This window comes from Aquarana catesbeiana, linkage group LG07 (assembly GCF_042186555.1).
Source record: "Aquarana catesbeiana isolate 2022-GZ linkage group LG07, ASM4218655v1, whole genome shotgun sequence".
NCBI lineage: Eukaryota > Metazoa > Chordata > Amphibia > Anura > Ranidae > Aquarana > Aquarana catesbeiana.
In genome coordinates this window covers 217,058,524-217,078,967 of record NC_133330.1, presented here as the reverse complement: position 1 = coordinate 217,078,967, position 20,444 = coordinate 217,058,524, and the positions used below count along the sequence as shown (strand labels likewise).

The 20,444-nt window shown below is 43.7% G+C and overlaps 1 protein-coding gene across 1 annotated transcript in view; it reads left to right on the top strand.

Annotated features, from left to right (window-relative positions):
- The window catches only part of SLC30A7 (solute carrier family 30 member 7), a 65,613-nt gene that overhangs the window by 17,104 nt on the left and 28,065 nt on the right, over window positions 1-20,444 (top strand). Inside the window, exons 4-8 of the mRNA XM_073593028.1 lie at window positions 7,208-7,295; window positions 8,181-8,313; window positions 16,476-16,643; window positions 18,985-19,032; window positions 19,572-19,707. Coding sequence (XP_073449129.1) covers window positions 7,208-7,295; window positions 8,181-8,313; window positions 16,476-16,643; window positions 18,985-19,032; window positions 19,572-19,707 — 573 coding nt within the window. The remainder of the gene's footprint in view (window positions 1-7,207; window positions 7,296-8,180; window positions 8,314-16,475; window positions 16,644-18,984; window positions 19,033-19,571; window positions 19,708-20,444) is intronic.

Sequence of the window (20,444 nt, the reverse complement as noted above, 5' to 3'; positions counted from 1 at the left end):
CTCTCCCTCCTCTTCCTCTTCCTCTCCCTCCTCTTCCTCTTCCTCTCCCTCCTCTTCCTCTTCCTCTCCCTCCTCTTCCTCTTCCTCTCCCTCCTCTTCCTCTCCCTCCTCTTCCTCTTCCTCTCCCTCCTCTTCCTCTTCCTCTCCCTCCTCTTCCTCTTCCTCTCCCTCCTCTTCCTCTTCCTCTCCCTCCTCTTCCTCTTCCTCTCCCTCCTCTTCCTCTTCCTCTCCCTCCTCTTCCTCTTCCTCTTCCTCTCCCTCCTCTTCCTCTTCCTCTTCCTCTCCCTCCTCTTCCTCTTCCTCTCCCTCTTCCTCTTCCTCTTCCTCTTCCTCTCCCTCCTCTTCCTCTTCCTCTCCCTCTTCCTCTCCCTCTTCCTCTTCCTCTTCCTCTTCCTCTTCCTCTTCCTCTCCCTCCTCTTCCTCTTCCTCTCCCTCCTCTTCCTCTTCCTCTCCCTCCTCTTCCTCTTCCTCTTCCTCTCCCTCCTCTTCCTCTTCCTCTTCCTCTCCCTCCTCTTCCTCTTCCTCTCCCTCCTCTTCCTCTTCCTCTCCCTCCTCTTCCTCTTCCTCTCCCTCCTCTTCCTCTTCCTCCTCTTCCTCTTCCTCTCCCTCCTCTTCCTCTTCCTCTCCCTCCTCTTCCTCTTCCTCTCCCTCCTCTTCCTCTTCCTCTCCCTCCTCTTCCTCTTCCTCTCCCTCCTCTTCCTCTTCCTCTCCCTCCTCTTCCTCTTCCTCTTCCTCCTCTTCCTCTTCCTCTTCCTCCTCTTCCTCTTCCTCTCCCTCCTCTTCCTCTTCCTCTTCCTCTCCCTCCTCTTCCTCTCCCTCCTCTTCCTCTTCCTCTTCCTCTTCCTCTCCCTCCTCTTCCTCTTCCTCTTCCTCTCCCTCCTCTTCCTCTTCCTCTCCCTCCTCTTCCTCTTCCTCTCCCTCCTCTTCCTCTTCCTCTTCCTCTTCCTCTCCCTCCTCTTCCTCTTCCTCTCCCTCCTCTTCCTCTTCCTCTCCCTCCTCTTCCTCTTCCTCTCCCTCCTCTTCCTCTTCCTCTCCCTCCTCTTCCTCTTCCTCTCCCTCCTCTTCCTCTTCCTCTTCCTCTCCCTCCTCTTCCTCTTCCTCTCCCTCCTCTTCCTCTTCCTCTCCCTCCTCTTCCTCTCCCTCCTCTTCCTCTCCCTCCTCTTCCTCTCCCTCCTCTTCCTCTTCCTCTTCCTCTCCCTCTTCCTCCTCTTCCTCTTCCTCTCCCTCCTCTTCCTCCTTCCATCATCATCTCCTCTGACGAAGCAAAACAGCGAAATGCGTTTATGCATAGGGGCTCACTGTTCATGTGGTTTATTTTTGTGACAGCTTGCGGCTTCACAGCCGGGCGTATGCTGCACTCTTTTAGTAGCCAGGTAATCTTCTGGGACCTGTGACGTGTTCCAGAAGATTAGAGAGGGAGGGGCCTCCTAGGGGAAGAGGAGTCGCCGCCTAGGGGGAGAGGAGACCGAAGCAGGAAGTGGGACAGGAAATACCTGCCAAAAAAAAATATGACATGCCAAATGTGGCATGTAATGGGGCGAGTAGTGCTTAAAGCGGAAGTTCCACTTTTGGGTGGAACTCCGCTTTAAGCTGTGAAGGGCAGTTGCAGACTGGCACAGAACCCACTCACACTCTTGTAGATGATGCAAGACTGAAAAAGAGGGCTACACACCTTGGTATCATCCACAAGAAACTTTATTGGAGACTGCCCAGATAGAACCTTTTTCTGCCATGGTGTTCTGTCTGAGCAGTCTCCAATAAAATTCCTCTCTGCTGACAGCTTCTGAAACGGGGGGCAGAGACAAGCATCTCTGTGGCTACATGAAGAAGCGCAAAATCTGGCCGAGGAGTTCTGTCCCCCTGCTGAGACCAGGTGAGGGTGGAGAAAAAGGGGGTTCCGTAGCTGCAGGAGAGGTGCGAGGGCCACATGAAATATCCTCGAGGGCTGGATTTGGCCCACGGGCCTTGTATTTAACACGTGTTCTAATCTATCACCCACTGAGCGTAAACCTGAGATTTTGGTTTATTTGTATCACTTTACATACACAGAATACCCAAGAAATACAGGGATTACATAAAATCAAGTTAAATACAGTACATTGTTCCTGTTCCTTGAATACTGAAAATGTATCTCTCTAATTGGCTTTTTGCCCTTCATAGTTACTTTCTTTAAGTTTTGCCACCCAAAGCCCCATCAAACTCCACTATCAAAAATCTGGATCTCTGGTGTATAATTCTTATTCTTGCTAACCTTCCCTTAATCTGCCTCCAGAGCAGTAGTCTTTTTTTAATGTTGTCAGTATTATTGGAATTAAATGACCAAGTCCATCTAGTTAAAACAAAAAAAAAAAAATACAATCCCATGTACACAATCCTTCACACACAGTTGACCCAGAGGAAGGCGAAAAACCCCAGCAAAGCATGATCCAATTTGCTATAGCAGGGGAAAAAAATCCTTCTTGATCCCCCAAGAGGAAATCGGATTTTCCCTGGATCAACTTTACCTATAAATGTTAGTACCCGGTTATGTTATGTACATTTAGGAAAGTATCCAGGCCTAATCTACTGAGCTTGCCAGAACCATCTCTGGTCTATTCCACATTTTCACAGATCTTACTGTGAAGAAACCTTTCCGTATTTGTAGATGAAATCTTTTTTCCTCCTAGATGTAAAGAGTGTCCCTTTTTGTCCTCTGTGATGACCTTAAAGTGAATAACTGAACACCAAGTTCACTATATTGACCCCTTATGTATTTGTACATGTTGACCATAGCCCCCTTAATCTCCTCTTCTCAAGAGGGAATAGATTCAGTTCCTTTAATTTTTCCTCATATCTGGGCTTCTCCATGCCTCTTATCAGTTTGGTTGCCCTTCTCTGCACTTTCTCCAGTTCCCCGATATCGTTTTTGAGAACTGGTGCCCAAAACTGAACTGCATATTCCAGATGAGGTCTTGCTAATGATTTGTACGGGGGCAAAATATCTCTCTCTGGAGTCCATACCTCTCTTAATACAAAAAAGGACTTTGCTCACGTTAGAAACCGCAGCTTGGCATTCCATGCTATTATTGAAGATTAGTTTCCCTGTTGGTCAGTTCTATACCGCCATCACAACCTTTGCAGTGTCCAAATACAACCTGTCATCAAGTCATGCAATACCCTCTTGTGCTTAAAGAGCTTTTCCTATAGCAGCAGTCTTCTAAAGAAAGATGTTGGCACACATTCTTGGCACTTAAATATGATTGGTGACTGTCGTTCTAAGTTGCCTGTGTTTCTCTTTGAGACGGCTACTTAGAAATATATTCCTCTCTGGCATGGCCAGCAAAGCATAATTAACAAGACCACAATACGTATATATATGTTGCAGCTATTAAGTGATTGTAAAGTCTCTTGTTTAAAACAATAAATAGAAATAACATACTTATACTTGCCTCCTCTGTGCAGTTTGGTTTTGCACAGAGCAGCCCGTATTCTCCTCTACTCGGGTTCCTCTTTTCTGCTCCTGGCCCCTCCCTCCTATTGATTGCCTCTTCAGCCAGCAGCTCTCTATGGGGGGGCACCCAAATTGAGTCACAGCTCCATGTATGCATTAAGACACGGAGCCCTGACCTGGCCCCGCCCCCTCTCTCCCCTGATTGGCTCCCGTGGCTGTCAAAGTCAGTTGGTCAGTGGGGCCGTTGCTCTGTCTCAGCCAATCAGGAGGAATGGGGCTCAGGTAAGTAAATGGGGGGGGGGGGGGGGGTGCTGGGAAGGCTGCTACACACAGGTTTTTTATCTTAATGCATAGAATGCATTAAGATAAAAAAAACTTTCTGCCTTTACTACTCTTTTTAGACCCCTTTCACACTGGGGCGCTTTTTCAGGCGTTTTTATCTCTAAAAATAGTGCCTGTAAAGCGCCTCTCAAGCCACCCCAGTGTGAAAGCCCGAGTGCTTTCATACTGGGGAGGTGCGCTTGCAGGACAGGAAAAGAGTCCTGCAAGCAGCATCTTTGGAGTGGTGCTCCGCTCACCGCCCTTGCCAATTGAAATGAATAGGCAGCGCTGCTGAAGCGCCTGCAAAGCGCTTAAGCAGTGCCGCAAAACGGCGCTATTAACCCTTGGCCGCTAGGGGTAAAATGCAGCTGAAACTTTATTAGTAATGAAAAATGCATGACACAGGTGCATTTTAACACCGTTTTGCCTACACCAGAGATATGCAATTAGCGGACCTCCAGCTGTTGCAAAACTACAAGTCCCATCATGCCTCTGCCTCAGGGTGTCATGCTTGTGGTTGTCAGTCTTGCTATGCCTCATGGGACCTGTAGTTCTGCAACAGCTGGAGGTCCGCTAATTGCATATCGCTGGCCTACACAGTCTCGTAAAAGTTGTTGGCACACGTTCTTGGCACAATTAGCGATTGTCATTCTAAGTTGTCAGGTTTTTTCTTTTAGACAGCGACTCGGAAATATATTCCTCTCCGCCGTGGCCAGCAAAGCATATTAAAGGAGAAACCTAGTCTGAGCTCATTCGGGTGGGCTTCTCCTATAAGTCACAGGAGTGCAATTAGTTTTGCACTTCTGTGACCCATTTTCAGCAGAGAGCGGGCTGAAGTCTGCTCTCTGCTGACGTCACCAAGATCAGCTCCCTGCCCCTCCATAACTCGGCACTTCAGTGAGCGTGGAGGAGCAGAGCTGCTGATTGACAGGCAGCAGCTCTCCACTCGGGAAGGTGAGAGAACTGAGCTATCAGTGATTTTCAGTGGCTCGGTTTTCAGTGAAGAGGCAGCGGGGGACAGATGCAGCATCGGACTGATGCTGCATCCCCCTAGGTAAGTGTGATTATGGGATAACAAAAAAAAAAATCCCATACTTCTCTTAAGAGCATGTTTGGTCCACAAGAAAAATTAACTTACTTACAAATGCCTAGAAATGGAAAGGTGTGATCTTCAGCCCCGGAAGAATTTACCCCCTTCCTGACCTGAGAGCTATGAGTAAGCACTCAGTCCTGAGTGCGAAACGCGTCAGCTTATCTGTACTTTCTGCATGACAGTCTTGTTATTTTGATGATCCCATTTTTTCAATAAAGTGAAGTTTTTTGACTACATCCGGTGTGCGGCATCCAAATCTTCCCCTCCATTCAACCCTTCCTGACCTGAGCGTTTTTTGCAGTTCGGCACTACGTCATTTTAACTGACAATTGCGCGGTCGTTCGACGTTGTACCCAAACAAAATTTAAGTCCTTTTTTTTCCACAAATAGAGCTTTCTTTTGCTGATATTTGATCGCCTCTGCGGTTTTTATTTTTTGCGCTATAAACAAAAAAAAAAAAGCGACAATTTTTGAAAACAAATAAAAACACTATTTTGTACTTTTTGCTATAATAAATATCCCTTTTAGCTTTTAAAAAAAAAAAAAATTATTTTTTTCTCAGTTTAGGCCGATATGTATTCTTCTACATATTTTTGGTAAACAAAAATCGCAATAAACATATATTGATTGGTTTGCGCAAAAGTTTATAGCGTCTACAAAATAGGGGATATATTTATAGCATATTTATTTTCATTTTTTTACTAGTAATGGCGGCGATCTGCGATTTTTATTGTGACTGTGACATTATGGCAGACACATCGGACAATTTTGACACATTTTTGGAACCATTGGCATTAATACAGCGATCAGTGCGATTTAAAAATGAATTGATTACTGTAAAAATGTCACTGGCAGTGAAGGGGTTAACACTAGGGGGCAGTAAAGGGGTTAACTATGTTCCCTGGGAGGTGATTCTAACTGAAGGGGGAGGGACTAACTAGAGGAAGTGACGGATCGTGGTTCCTAGCTAATAGGAACACACGATCTGTCACTCCTGTCAGAACAGAGCAGGGAAGTGTTACACACACTCGTAACTGTTCTGTCTCTCCTGGTCATGATCGCTCGTGACTGGCGGTCATCGCGACCATCGGCCAAGAGCATCGGCACCCCCGCTGTGCAGCCAACGTACAGCTACGTGGTTTCGCGCAGGGGAGCCAACCTGCAGCAGTATAACTGCGGCGGCTGGTGTGGAAACAGTTAAGGTTCTTGTTGGGCTCATGTTAACAAAATCCAAGTTGCAACAGTCATGCTGTTTTTTGTGCTTTAATATTTAATACATTTTTAAGGTTATAGACTGTTTGTTTTTTTAATTTGTACCACAGTTTTCATGTAGGCTGTAATTGGAAGAGCACACCTTAATGAGGTCTACTTGTGTCAATATTTGAAAAACCTTGCAGTGGAAACAGGATCTTTATACATCAGTTCGGATCCTGCTACAGTTTGCTTATCCTGTTTGGTGTATATTGTAGGAGAATATTGAGATTTTATCATAGTTCTCTGTTAATTAAAGAAATAATTGGGTGCAATGTGGTTAGTACACTTTGTATATTTTGTCTATGCTTGCCACTGGAGGCTTAGTGTAAACCTATTTTGAGTCTCCCATCACACACTTTCTCTTACTTCTGCTGCTTAAGATTCCCCCTTTTAATTTCAGTGGAGCTGGGTCGTTCCTGCACTACTTTGGTCCATCTTTCATGTGATTTGAGTGCCATAGACTGCAATGTTAACCCTCAAAAGTTGCATGAAAGTCACACCTGAATGTAATACATGCAACAGTTGTCCATTATCATTGGTCAAAGCCAAAGTGGCACGACTTTGGAGTCCTATATGTGTGAATGGCTCCTACTGTATGTAGCTAATGCTACTATAGTTTATTACAGCTCACGCAGCTGTCATGTCATTTAGAAGTGGAAATTGTTTGCTTGGGCCAGCTTGGCCCAAATTTTTTTTAAACTGACATGAAACCTGGAATTCTACTTGAACGTAAACCTCCTCCTCTTCTTCTCTTTTATAATTTGGGTCAATGGGATTAATTTTTCTAAAGTAGTAAAACATTTTCACTTAGCAAAGTGAATTTTTCCCTGGTTTAGTGAACAATGTGAAGTTGCCTTGCCATTTAAATACTCAATTATATGGAAAGGCTTTTGTTTTTACGTGATTGGGGTCAGCACAACTTCACTTCATTCACTAAGCTAAGTGAATATTACCTTTTTGCTAAGTGAACAGCTCAATACTCCTTTAGTAAATCAAACCTCCAGTGTATTCGTTTTGAGAGTAATACTTTAATGTTAAATGGCATCTACTTCTTCCTGCCAGTACCAAGTATACAGCATTTTATATGCATCTCTGTAATTTTCTTACAGGTACGTCCGGGCAGAGGTCCTGGCAGGTTTTGTGAATGGTCTGTTCCTGATCTTCACAGCATTTTTCATCTTCTCAGAAGGAGTGGAGGTATGTTGAAGTAAGATTAGCAGTTCTTTATCTGAGGGATTTAAAACCAAATTCCATGTTTTAGTGAACTTTTAAACAGTTTGTTTGGACCAAACTGGTCCAAACAAACTACTTCCTTCACGGTCAGATGCAGCAACTGTCAGCACTGTATGACCTGTATATAGCCTCAGCTACGTATAGTATACAGTGCTGTTACCAGCAGTAGAACAGGGACTTCCCGTCTTTATCTCCTGGAACAAAATTGAGTCAAGCTGAGCACGGCTAATCCATTTATTTGATTAGTTCAGGTGGATATCGTGAAATTATCTACCGACCTCTCCACCTCAGCCAATACGAGGAAGCCCTATATGCGTTCAGAAAATACAGTGCTTCTGTGAATGGCTGAGCAGCACTCAGCCCAACTCTATTTTGTTCTGGAACGTGGACAGGAAGTCCTTGTTTCACTGCAGAACACAGTGCTGTATACTATAGTCAGTTCATACAGTGCTGACACCCGCTGTATGTGTTGGTGAAGGAAATGGTTTGGACCAGCTTATGTTCTCAGGTGAATGGCACTGGGCACTGGAAGACTGAGGACATACTGTGAGTACAGGGTTTCTGGGCGGCACCATGGTGTACTGCTCTCGTGTTCTACATAATCCCACCAGCAACACTCTGCACCGTTGAGGACTCCCCAGGGGAATATATGCAAAGGAAGGTCCTCCTAATGTCATGTGGTCTGAAGACCTCTGAAAAAGGAAAAGATGGGAATTGGGCTTTAAACAGGCCTCAACAAAAGACTTTACTGTGCTGCTCTTTAAAACCCTTTGATTCAGTAAACCTTTTCTTTGCTGTACTGCCCTCAATTTTTTAGGTGTATAAATGTTATGTTCTGTTTTTGTTTAGCGAGCTTTGGATACCCCAGAAGTCCATCATGAAAGGCTGCTTCCAGTGTCCGTCCTTGGGTTCTTAGTAAATCTCGTTGGCATATTTGTGTTCCAACATGGTGGAAATCACCATGGCCATTCACACGACGGAGGTAAAAATGTATAAAGTATTTAACACAACCTGTTTTGCAGTGTGATGCTAAAATTAGTTTGAAAACCCAATTGCTTGTGAATATTGGAAACTAAGGAAGGCAGCAGAGAGTAGAAATGGGTAGATTTAGTCTGGCCCAAGGTTATTCTTGGGCCAGAATACTGAATGAAGTAAAAGGGGCATAATAGGTAAATGTTAAAGGATATGTTCACCTTATAAAAAAAGTGCACATCTATTTGCAGGTAAAGGAGGGGGGAAAAAAAATGTGCATTTACTATTTATTTTTTTTTTTTTTTTCCCCCTAGGAGCCTGGAAAGCATTGCACCAATGATCAGCAGGCTGCTGATGCCATGCAAGTCTCCTGCTGACTGTCAGTGTAAGTTGTCTGCCTGTACCTTGTATGGACATGCAGTTTCACACTGACAGGAAGAATCGATGAACTACCACAGCACTCAACAGTGCCCTGGTAGTTCATTGAGAACTACGAGCTGACAGCTGCAAAGGCTGTCTGTAGTTGTAGTCCATTCATTCACAGAACACTGTTCATGAATGATGCGGCTTTGTGTGTGGTGTGGGGTTTTTTTTTTAATAACATTGCGGCAGCGAGCTGGGGAAAAGATCCCCTGTTCGCTGCCAAAGCGGAGGGTATGAGGGCTGGTATATTTGTAACATGTTACACTCATTCAGGGTGTAACATGTTACAAAAGTTGAACTTCTCTTTTTTAAAGGAGGAGTGGAGGGGGTATGTGCACAAAGAGCCGTTTACAATTACATTTACTGAATGTGTTCTGATGCAGCGCCACTCTCTCTGTATTACTATGATGTGCAGGGTGTCATAGGACTCTAATCTGATGACTAAGGACTGTAGCTTGAAATGCGTCAAGACACTTTTGATCACGGTTAGAGCTCGTTCACACCTGCATCAGTACTATGTGTTTAAGCAGCATTTTTAAAGCCTCATACCCACCCTTCAACGCCTGCCATGAATATTACAATGGGCACCACAGAGTGCTGTTCACACAGGAGCAGTAGTGTTGTGTTTAAAAATGAGACAGCATTTCACTTTTTTATGAGGCATAGCTGCTTTTCCAGCTCCCTCCTATTGATTTCAGTAGAGAGTGTTGGTGAAGCATTTTATAAAGTGTTAGCTGGGCACTGGGAGAGAAACAGTAGAGGCTGCTGTATCCCAGAATATTATGGGAAATAGAGAACTAGAACAGAACAGCTCCCGCTACTTCCTGCTTGTACAGAGCACCATTTTGCTTATGTGTGTGGACAAAAGCGTCAAGCCAGCAATATTAGTAGTGCCAGGTAGGAAAAACAACAATGATCAATCTCCTGCACTGTGCAGCAAGTCCCAACACGGTGACAGACTTCTATATTAGAGTATTGCAGTATGTGGATAGTGCACACCTCTCTGCCTTCCAAAGACTGGGGAAGTCCGAAAAATACTGAAAGCACAAAAGGGAAACAGGTGGCGTGGAGGCCTAGTGCATTATCCACAATACGTTTTTTTTTTTTTTTTTATCGTATGAAATAAAATAAAGGTGAATGTAGTCACAAAGCAGTACTTGTGTCGAAGCTTTATCATAAAATCATCCGCCTAATATGCAAAATTCGCTATACTTGTAGACGCATCAGCTGATATGTCTACAAGCAGTGCCCAGGGCGAAGATGGCAAACTGAGCCATCCCGGGGTATAAAGAACCCCCCTTCATGACCAGTCCATTTCTTGCTATTTGGAACTGCGTTACTTTAACTGGCAATTGCGTGGTCATACAACACTGTACCCAAACAAAATGTATATCTTTTTTTTTTTTTTTTTTTTTTTTTTTACACAAAGCTTTCTTTTGGTGGTATTTTCACACCACTTGGTTTTGTTAGCTTTTATTAAAAAAAAAAATCTTCATAAATTTTAGGATAAAATGTATTCTGCTGTTCGTAACAAATAAGTGTATATTAATTGTTTTTTGTGAAAGCTAAAATGCCTACAATGGGATATATTCTGGATTTCCTTTTTTTTTTTTAATACTAGTAATGGCAGCGATCAGCAACTTTATAGTGAGAATCAACTATGTATCCTGTGTGTGCTGCTTTTTTACTGCAGATTGATTTGTTCTTTTTCCTGCTTTCCGTCAGTAAAGAGCCCTGTATTCTCACGATCAGCAGGTCCCGGCCATGAATCATTGGCCAGGATCTGCTGACAGTCTCCTCCCCCAATCGGATCCATACAGTTAATCTATTAATCTGCCGCAGATTAATAAATGAACTGTCTGGATCCAATTGAGGGACGGGAGGATAATCACAATTTACCAATGCTATTTTTAATTTCTGTAATATGCAGCATGGGGGGGAGGGGGAGGTGTTAATGTACTGCCATTGGTCACTGATGCATTAGTGGCTGAACAGCGGCAGTACATTAATCCCCCCCCTGCAAACCCCCCCCCCCCCCCGCTGCATATTACAGAAATTAAAAATCACATTGATAATTCACCCCCCCTCATCCTCTTCCCCTCCCTCAATCAGCTCCAGGCAGTTAATTTATTATTGGATTGCCAAATGCAATGCCTTCTGCTTAGTGCTTACTTTTGTGCGATGCACACTTTGTTGGCTCCTCCTTGGCAGTCGCAGCTTCGGCAGCAGCTCTCTACGCTCCTCCCATCCCGCCTTGGTCTGTGAGTGACGTCACGCTGACGGGACTATGAAGCTCCTTCATAGGGGGGAAAGAAGTGCTGACAGGTTAGAGCTGGTGCGGTGTGTCTAGGCTTGTGCTGGGTACAGGAGTGCACGCGGCACATCGTTACAGTAACAGGTCAGGTACAGAGGACTATACCGTGCGGCTATTGGCAGCGCCGGCTGATGTGTACTGTGAAGCACACTTCTGGCACTTCACCTGCGCGCCCCCTCCAGCAGATTGATTCACCCCTGCCTTGTACTGGCCCTGTCTACAAGTATAGCGAATTTTGTATATGGACTTAAGCGGATGATTTTATGGTGCCAGGTAGAAGCAGAGGCGTTGAGCATTATTGCCAGTGGCAAATCTTTTTGTGTCAGTAAAGTTGAGCTGGACCAAGCCAAGTGTCGGAGAGATCAAAGTATACAAATTCATCTTGCTGAGAATTCTCAAAAATAACTGATATCACACCACAACCTAACTACGTCTCAAAGCAGATCATGTCCTCCAAATCACTTTCCCTTATGGCACTTCCCCTAGAAAAACAACACTTTCATGGGCGTTTAACATGCGTTCTTGATGCTTTTTCTACACAACAAAAACGTATCAAAAATATATATAAAAAATGCTATAGGTGCATTAATGAGCATTTTTCATTCTTCATAATCAACATATGTTGAACTAATTGTTTTATTATTTTTTTTCTACATGTATGCCTCCTTTTTTCTTGCACTTGTAGGAATCATTATTTAATGCACATATAGCCGGACAGCGCCAATTCCCCTGTTTATAGCAATTTCTGTATACTGGATTTCACCTAGGTGATTTTCATTTTTAGGGAGGCAGCAGTCCTTCCTTGTTCCTATTCTCCTAAGCGCGGAATACCGTCACCCATATGTTGAACCAATCACTTGTGATATCTTCAATACCCCTGTGGTCTCCTCTTCACTTGTGCAATGTTAATTTCATGGATGAAAATATTTTTGTCATTGAAATTAATGCTGGTACTGGAGATTTTAGTCGATTTAAAATACAACTAAAACTAAAATGGCATTTTAGTTAAGACTATGACTAAAACTAAATTGAAATTTGACGTAAAAAATTAACACTGCTCTGCTGACCTTTTCTAAATCTGCAACACCATTCCATCCCCAGGCTATAATAATTAAATTTTAACCGCTTGACCTTTGCTATACGGCACGGTGTCAGTTTAACTGACCCCTGTGCAGTCATGCAACGCTGTTCATAAATGAAATTTTGGATCCCCCCCCCCCCCACACACAAATAGAGCGGCTTTCTTTTGGTGGTGTTTGATCGCCACTTTTTTTTTTTTTTTTTTGGTTTGCACTATAAGCAAAGGCCAACAATTTTTGCAAAGCCAAAAAAAAAACTATTTTACTTTCTGCTATGAAACCTATTCAATAAAAAAAAAAAAATCGAATTTCTTCAATAATTTAGGCCAAAATGTGTTCTGCTACATATTTTTGGTAAAAAAATTAGTGTATATTGGTTTGCACAAATGTTATAGTGTCTACACACTTTGTGCATATATACACTGGATTTTTTTATATTAGTAATAGCGTCGATCAGCGACTTATAGCGGGACTGCGATATTGCGGTGGACAATCTGATACATACTGACACTTTGCGGGACCCAGTGACACTAATACAGTAATCAGTGATAAAAAAATATGCACTGTCACTGTACTAATGACACTGGCTGGGAAGGAGTTAAACATCTAGGGCAATCAAAGGGTTAAATTTGTGCCTAACCAGTGTTTTTGTGTACACTGTGTGAGATGTTTTTTATTCACTAAGGGATGCAGTGGATTTTATTCCCTGCTTTGCAGGGAAAGAAAATCTATTGCACCCCTGCTGACAGGACGGAGCTCTGGCTTCTTTACATAGGAAGAGATCTGTCATTTGTCTCTCCTCACCGGTCAACGGGTGCCGGCGGGCATCCATTGTTCGGCATCCGCTGTGACTCTTCACAGCAGAAGCGGCCCATGCCCCCTAGACGGAAGTGCAGAATCGCATGTGTGTATATATACGTGGTTCTGCACGGAATAGCCGCCCTGTAGTCTGCTATAGGGAGGTCCTTAAGTTGTTAAACATGTATTGCACTACCACATTTAGAAGTAGGGGGCAACTACTACACCGCTGAAAAAAACAAAACTTTTTAATATTTAATGTTGGTAATATATTCGGCTAATATGTAGTTTAGAGTTTACAGTATTTTAGGTGGGGTTTTTTTTTCTTCTTCCTATTTTAAAGTTTAGCATCTGTCAGAAACCCAAATTTTTGTTTATTTATGACACTTGGGGGCTGATGTACGAAAGCCGTGTGCCATCAGAGGGGCAACGCACATTTTCATATTTACGAAACGGTGCGCCGGAAACAGCGCGAATCCCCCATTTACTATAACGATCTCGGCGCATGGGAGAATGCAATCTGCGCGTCACTATGGTCATGGCACATAGCATCTTTAATTCAATATTAACAGAAGATGAAGGCCCCAATATTATGGGGTGATGTGAGGAAGTTTAGTAACAACCGCCCAAGTAACAAATATGCTCAAAATAGAATAAGAAAGTAACATAGTACTATAAGAAAGTAATATAGTTTTTGTGCCTGCAAGTACATTTTAGAACTGCGTGAGATCCATGTAAGCACTGCGCATGCGCAAGCGGCTGTTGCGCTCGTTCACATGCGCTTGTTCCCTGCATGGCCAAAATCTTAGTAAATGTCAAGCAACATAAATGCAATTGCATCAGTTGAATGGGCGCACCTCTAAACTTTTTTCATTTTTATTTTTTTAACGCTGGTTCACCTTTTTATGTATATATATTTTTTTTTTTTTAAGGAGATTTGCACACAGGTCATGTTGGCATGTTACGTTGCCGACATGTGACATGTAAAATTATGTAAAAAGACTCTCTCTCCTCTAGCTCCTCCTAAAAGGGTATCTAACCTTCCCCTTCTAATGCATATGATTTCTTCAGGCTAGATTTTGCTTTTAAAGGGAAACTCCACTCCATTCTCAAAAGGCTGTGAGCTGCCTTCACCAATGCAAACCACATCATTTTTCAGAGCATACAACATGGCCAACTAGGAAAGATACGAGAAGAGCAATCGCCCAACCCCCTCCTGAACCATACAAGGCCACATGGACTCAACATAGCTGGCTGCCTTTGGGGCATGTTGGGCTCTGCCCAATACCAACCACAAAGCACCTTGTACCCACTAGTTTAAAGGTGCTTTCCACATTCCGTAAAGCCCCCTGTCTGCAGCCCTCCACAACCCCAGCCTAGGGTTGTGTGGAAGAGGCCCTTGTCCCCCTGAATATGGGAACAAGGTAGTTGACTTTTGGGGTGCCCGAGCCCCTCCTGCCCCCAAGCATCCAACCCCCCCTTTCTTGGGCTGGTTTGCTGTGTGTTTGGCTAGGGGTTTGTTAGTGTGTGGGAGGGGCAAAATATTTTTTGAGTTTAGGGTGGGAATTTTCACGTGGGGGTTCTCATTTTTTAAGCCTTTACAGACCCAAATGGCCTTGTGTGTATTGGGGGGCAGGCTATTTTTTGTTTTGTGTTTAAAATCTTGCAGCTGCAATGTAGATTTGTAACTTTTCTCTAAAGCCGTACATCTTTGAAGCAGCATTTTGGCTACATGCTACAGATACATCACTCCCCAGCCCCGCCCCCCCATTATTTACTAGCTTTTAAGCAATTTTGCAATTTTAAAAGCACTTCTCTCCTTGTTTTGTTTTTGGGGTAGTCCAAATTGGTGACATTGATATATGTCCCTTGGGGTGGGACCTGGGCCCCCATACCCATTTTAAGGGCAACTAGAAGATAAGCCAGCCAAGTGGGGACTAGCAAAATTAACAAGTCACTTCCCATAGACTGCAATTGTATTTGTTGTATAACTTTTGCCCAATTTAGGCTCTTTGTTTACCCCCCCGGACGGGGGGGTGTTTGTCCCATTTGTAATTTTGTAGCATGCTGGATGATGCGCTTAATTTTGGACGGGATGGCTTATTTTGTGCTAGTTGCATTTGGGTTGGTCTGGGCATGCTCAGGGACTTTGTGTTTTGTTTTGTTTTTTGTTTTGTTTTGTTTTGTTTTTTTTCAGCTTTTTGTGTGTGAGCTGCTGATGAAATTAACCCAATTGTATTGGGCGTGCGCTATTCTCAATTAGAAAACCGCAGTTACCCTAGCGACAGTTGCAGTTTATATATATATTGTCGTTTTGCGCTTCAAAGTGCGACGATTTGCACGTTCGGTTAATGAATTTTCCAGCGCACCAATTAAGGTATGAACTGGCGCAACGCATTCTTCTTAGTAGCTCAGCCCCTTGGGTTTTATTGATAAAGACATTTTGATATCACAAGAGTTAAATCTGTGTCTGTATTGCATGTTCAAACCTTAATACCATAATTAATAACATGTTATTAGATTTTTACTTCAGGAGTATATAAGGAGTTTGGCAATCTCAGAGAAATGATTAACACATTACAATTAAAACCTAAACCTATTAGATTTTAGTCGACTAAAATGTACTGGAGATTTTAGTTGCTTAAAATACGGCTAAAACTAAAATAATTCAAATGATTAAAATATGACTAAAACTAAAATGGCATCTTAGTCCAAAGACTACTAAATTGAAATTTGACATCAAAATTAACACTGCACATGTGGGCTGCATTTTTATATGCTTGTATAAGAACTTTGGGTTTGTTAAAGGTATGAGAAGAGGAGCTCTATTGCAAGCCGATTTCCCCTAGTGCCAGCAGCTTTTCTTTTTATGAAATGGTGTAGGTTAAAGAGGAACTGCAGCCTACTCACAAAATTTGTAATAAAAACATCTTTGCCATTCTGAAGCTTCCCTACAACCACTTTTTATATTTTATATATACTGTGATTCTGTACTTGCCAAATATGCTGAAGAAATCTCCCTCCACTGAGTCTGGCTGCAATCATTTTAATTGTGGGCAGCTGAAGGTGCTGCCTGTTCACTTCCTGGATTTACACAGACACACAGAGGCAGGTCTCCAGCTCTGCAGCTCTCATTGGCCCTTTTATGACTCTCCCCCCCCCCCCCCCCCCCCAAATTCCCTTCCTGGCAAGAACGTGAGAGCTGTGCATGATGTCATAAGCCTAGGCTTTTTACCAGGCAAGAAACAGCAAGTGGGCTCTATAAGGTATTTACTGGCAGAAAAAAAGTTTTACTATCCTAAGTTAAAACAACAAGAGCAGAGGATTTAATAGATGGAAAGATGAAAAAATTACTAAAGTTTTAAGCATGAAATGATAAAAGTGGGTTTCACGTTTAAAAACGATGATGCATTTCTTGCCTTTCTCGCTTTGAGGTGGTGTTTGTCTTTTAATCATTGTTATGGATAGATTAACAGTTGTGTCTTTTATGAATGACTGAATTCTATGTGCGACAATATAGAACCAATGCATATCTCCCTTTTTTCCTTTTTTTTCTAGGCCACGGACACAGCCATTCATTATTTAATGGCTCCTTAAGCCATGGACACAGCCATAGTGGGGGACATGGGCATAGTCATGATCAAAGCCATGGAGGTGATCATGGGCATGGACATGGACATGAGCATGGGCATAACCAAAAACATGGGCACCATTTTGGCTCTTCTGGTAAGTTAAAATAAGCCTCCTGACTTTTGGGCAATGCTTTAGTTTGCAGTTTATTTAACCACTTGCTTACAAGGCACTTAAACCCCCCTCCTGCCCAGACCAATTTTCAGCGATGTCGCACTTGGAATGACAATTGCGCGGCCATACAACACTGTACCCAAATTAAATTTTTAGCATTTTTTTTTTCTTACACAAATAGAGCTTTCTTTTGGTGGCATTTAATCACAGCTGGGGTTTTTATTTTTTGCTAAACAAACAAAAAAAATGTTTCATAGTTAATTAATAAAATTTTGCAAACAGGTAATTTTTCTCCTTCATTGATAGGCGCTGATGGGGCTGCACTGGTGGGCGCTGATGGGGCTGCACTGGTGGGCGCTGATGGGGCTGCACTGGTGGGCGCTGATGGGGCTGCACTGGTGGGCGCTGATGGGGCTGCACTGGTGGGCGCTGATGGGGCTGCACTGGTGGGCGCTAATGGGGCTGCACTGGTGGGCCCTGATGGGGCTGCACTGGTGGGCCCTGATGGGGCTGCACTGGTGGGCCCTGATGGGGCTGCACTGGTGGGCCCTGATGGGGCTGCACTGGTGGGCCCTGATGGGGCTGCACTGGTGGGCCCTGATGGGGCTGCACTGGTGGGCCCTGATGGGGCTGCACTGGTGGGCCCTGATGGGGCTGCACTGGTGGGCCCTGATGTGGACAGATAAGGTGGCACTGGTAGGTGACACTGATGGGTGGCACTGATGGACAGCAGTGTTGATGAGGCACTAATGGGTGGTGCTGGTGAGCACTGGTAGGTGACACTGATGGGCAGCAGTGTTGATGATGAGGCACTAATGGGTGGCGCTGGTGAGCACTGGTAGGTGACACTGATGGGCAGCAGTGTTGATGAGGCACTAATGGGTGGCGCTGGTGAGCACTGGTAGGTGACACTGATGGCCAGCAGTGATGAGGCACTAATGGGTGGCGCTGGTGAGCACTGGTAGGTGACACTGATGGCCAGCAGTGATGAGGCACTAATGGGTGGCGCTGGTGAGCACTGGTAGGTGACACTGATGGCCAGCAGTGATGAGGCACTAATGGGTGGCGCTGGTGAGCACTGGTAGGTGACACTGATGGCCAGCAGTGATGAGGCACTAATGGGTGGCGCTGGTGAGCACTGGTAGGTGACACTGATGGACAGCAGTGTCGAGGCATTAATGGGTGGCGCTGGTGAGCACTGGTAGGTGACACTGATGGCCAGCAGTGATGAGGCACTAATGGGTGGCGCTGGTGAGCACTGGTAGGTGACACTGATGGGCAGCATTGTTGTAGAGGCACTAATGGGTGGCGCTGGTGGGCACTGGTAGGCGGCACAGATGAGCTGTCAGGAGCTCTCCTTGATTGGGACCGATGTCCCTTAGAGCCGCCGATGATTGGCTTTTTTTTTTCTCCTCGCGCTGTGAGCGCGAGGAGAAAAAAATAGCCGTTTGACGGCTCTGTTTACATCACATGGTCCGCTGTCCTTGGCTGGCTGACAGCTGATCACGTGGTAAGGGGTCAACGTCGTGTCTCATAGAGTCGCTGATCACGGAGCGTGCCACACAAGGGGTGCCCGCAGGCCACTCGGGCACGGGAGGACGTCAATAGATGTACTCCCGGCAAAGTAGGGCCGCGCTGTAGCCGTCATTTGTGAAACTACCTGTCTGTATGCTGTACGAGCAGACAGCTTACACGGACAGTCTGTAGGAGTCCTGCATGGCATCCACCTCACTATCTGCTGATCGTGGGTGCAATGCTTTCTAGGCTCCTACAAAACAAAAAGTAAATGCATATTTTTTTTCCTCTGAAAAAAAAAATGCATGTATTTAAAAAAAAAAAAAAAAACTGAACTTCTCCTTTTAAAGAAATGAACAACTTGTACAATGAATGCAATAAAAATGTAATGATACTATAATGCCTTTTTCTTTCTGCCCCATAGATGGTTTTTGACTTATTAAAATTTACATTATAGTGTTTTCAGCATTTATATAACCCTACAATGTAAATGTAGCCTTATTTACCCCATATATTGCCCTTTTCTTTCCAGTAATGTCACTTTTTAGCACCTCAACTCTCATAACACCGCATTCTGTATCTGTATTCATACACCTAGGCTGAACACAAGCGCTTAATCCTAAAATCATCTGCGAATGTATTATCCTATTTGCCTGTATGTTAGAGTTTGAGTCATGCCTCACTATACAAGTAGTACTACCCAAGTTGTCTGACGTGCGTAGGGTTTTTTTTTTTTTTTTTGTTTGTTTTTTTTTGTTAACGTACAACTGTGACCAAAATAGAAACATATGTATTTTTCCAATTCCAGATGAACCTCCTGAGGAGACTAAAGGGTCTAGCAAGCAGATTTTGGAAGGTATGTGTTAGCTTTACCCACGTATGACTTGCATCATTTTAGCACAGATATGCCAAACTGCACAATGTTTAAATGTAAAAGTTTTGGTACCAACAGTAATTTTCTGAGCTGAATAGAAAAAGAAGGTTGAGTGAGGCTGAACAGAGGGAATTGGAAATAATAAAACAAAGAGCCAGGTTAATGTAGATCTAAGCAAAGAAGTCGGCTTACTAACTGAATGTGAGGTTCCACAGTTCACATTATCTTTTCTTTAATTATTGTTGCCAGCAGATGGCAGAAAAGCACTAGTATTTTTGAAGAAGTATTTCTGATGCACATCTAAGGTGTATGAGTTCAGCATATTACAATTTATTAAAATCGTAATTTGTAACAGTAGAGATTATTCAAATTCTTTCTATTGCACACTGCTTTAATTAGAGAAGAAATATTAACACCATGATTTTTAAGTGTTGCCTCTTGTCAGTACTGATCTGCACCTTTTTATAGCATCACAGAGTAAAGTCCAACTTTGTTTTATGAAACCTAATTTTTATTTTTAGGTGTATTTTTGCACATTGTTGCAGACGCTCTGGGCAGCGTAGGGGTGATTATCTCTACTCTTCTAATGCAGCACTACGGGTGGATGATTGCAGACCCTATTTGCTCCATGCTTATTGCCTTGCTCATTTTCATCAGGTGAGTGCAAGAAAGTATATTCATCTTAGTTCCTTGAGCCCAGGTTCACACTTATGCGATCTTAGACATTGCATGTGATTCACACCCACACCGCAGGTGCCAATCACATGCAATGTCTGTGCAGTACGAGTTTAGCCATACAGTTGTATGGCTGAACGCTCATTGGATTTGCAGAAAAAAGGTGCAGGGACTTTTTTTTTCCCCACACTGGAATCTGATCGCATGGGTGTTCTCACCCATGTTCTCACCCATGAACTGTCCGAATCCACAGCTCACATTGCGATCTGTGAACTGATCTGGGGTGTCATTAACATTGTATTGAGACCCGCAGCAGTTCAGAGGGCAGTGTAAACTGCCTGCGGGAGAGATGCGGGATCCGGTGCTCTAATCTTTCTGGTTCCTGCATCTGTGAACCTAGGCTGAAGATCTGAAAACCCTTGCACCTTCTGTTCGTGTAATACTGTGAAATTCTTAGTATCTGCACAATATATACTACTTTAGAGTTTTACTATTCCTCTTAGATTACCTCACTGACAACGGACCTCCAGGAAAATAATGGGCACTCCTATGTTTCAGTTATGTATTAAATAAAAGAGAGGTCAGGTCTAACCTATGCACTTGCAGTAATGCCCGTTATTGGATGTGTGTTAATGCCCATGTCCATGTGTTTGTAACTAGATTGCATATTGTCATATGCTCCTATATGGTTGTGTTCCCGTTTATCTGTGCTGCATAGG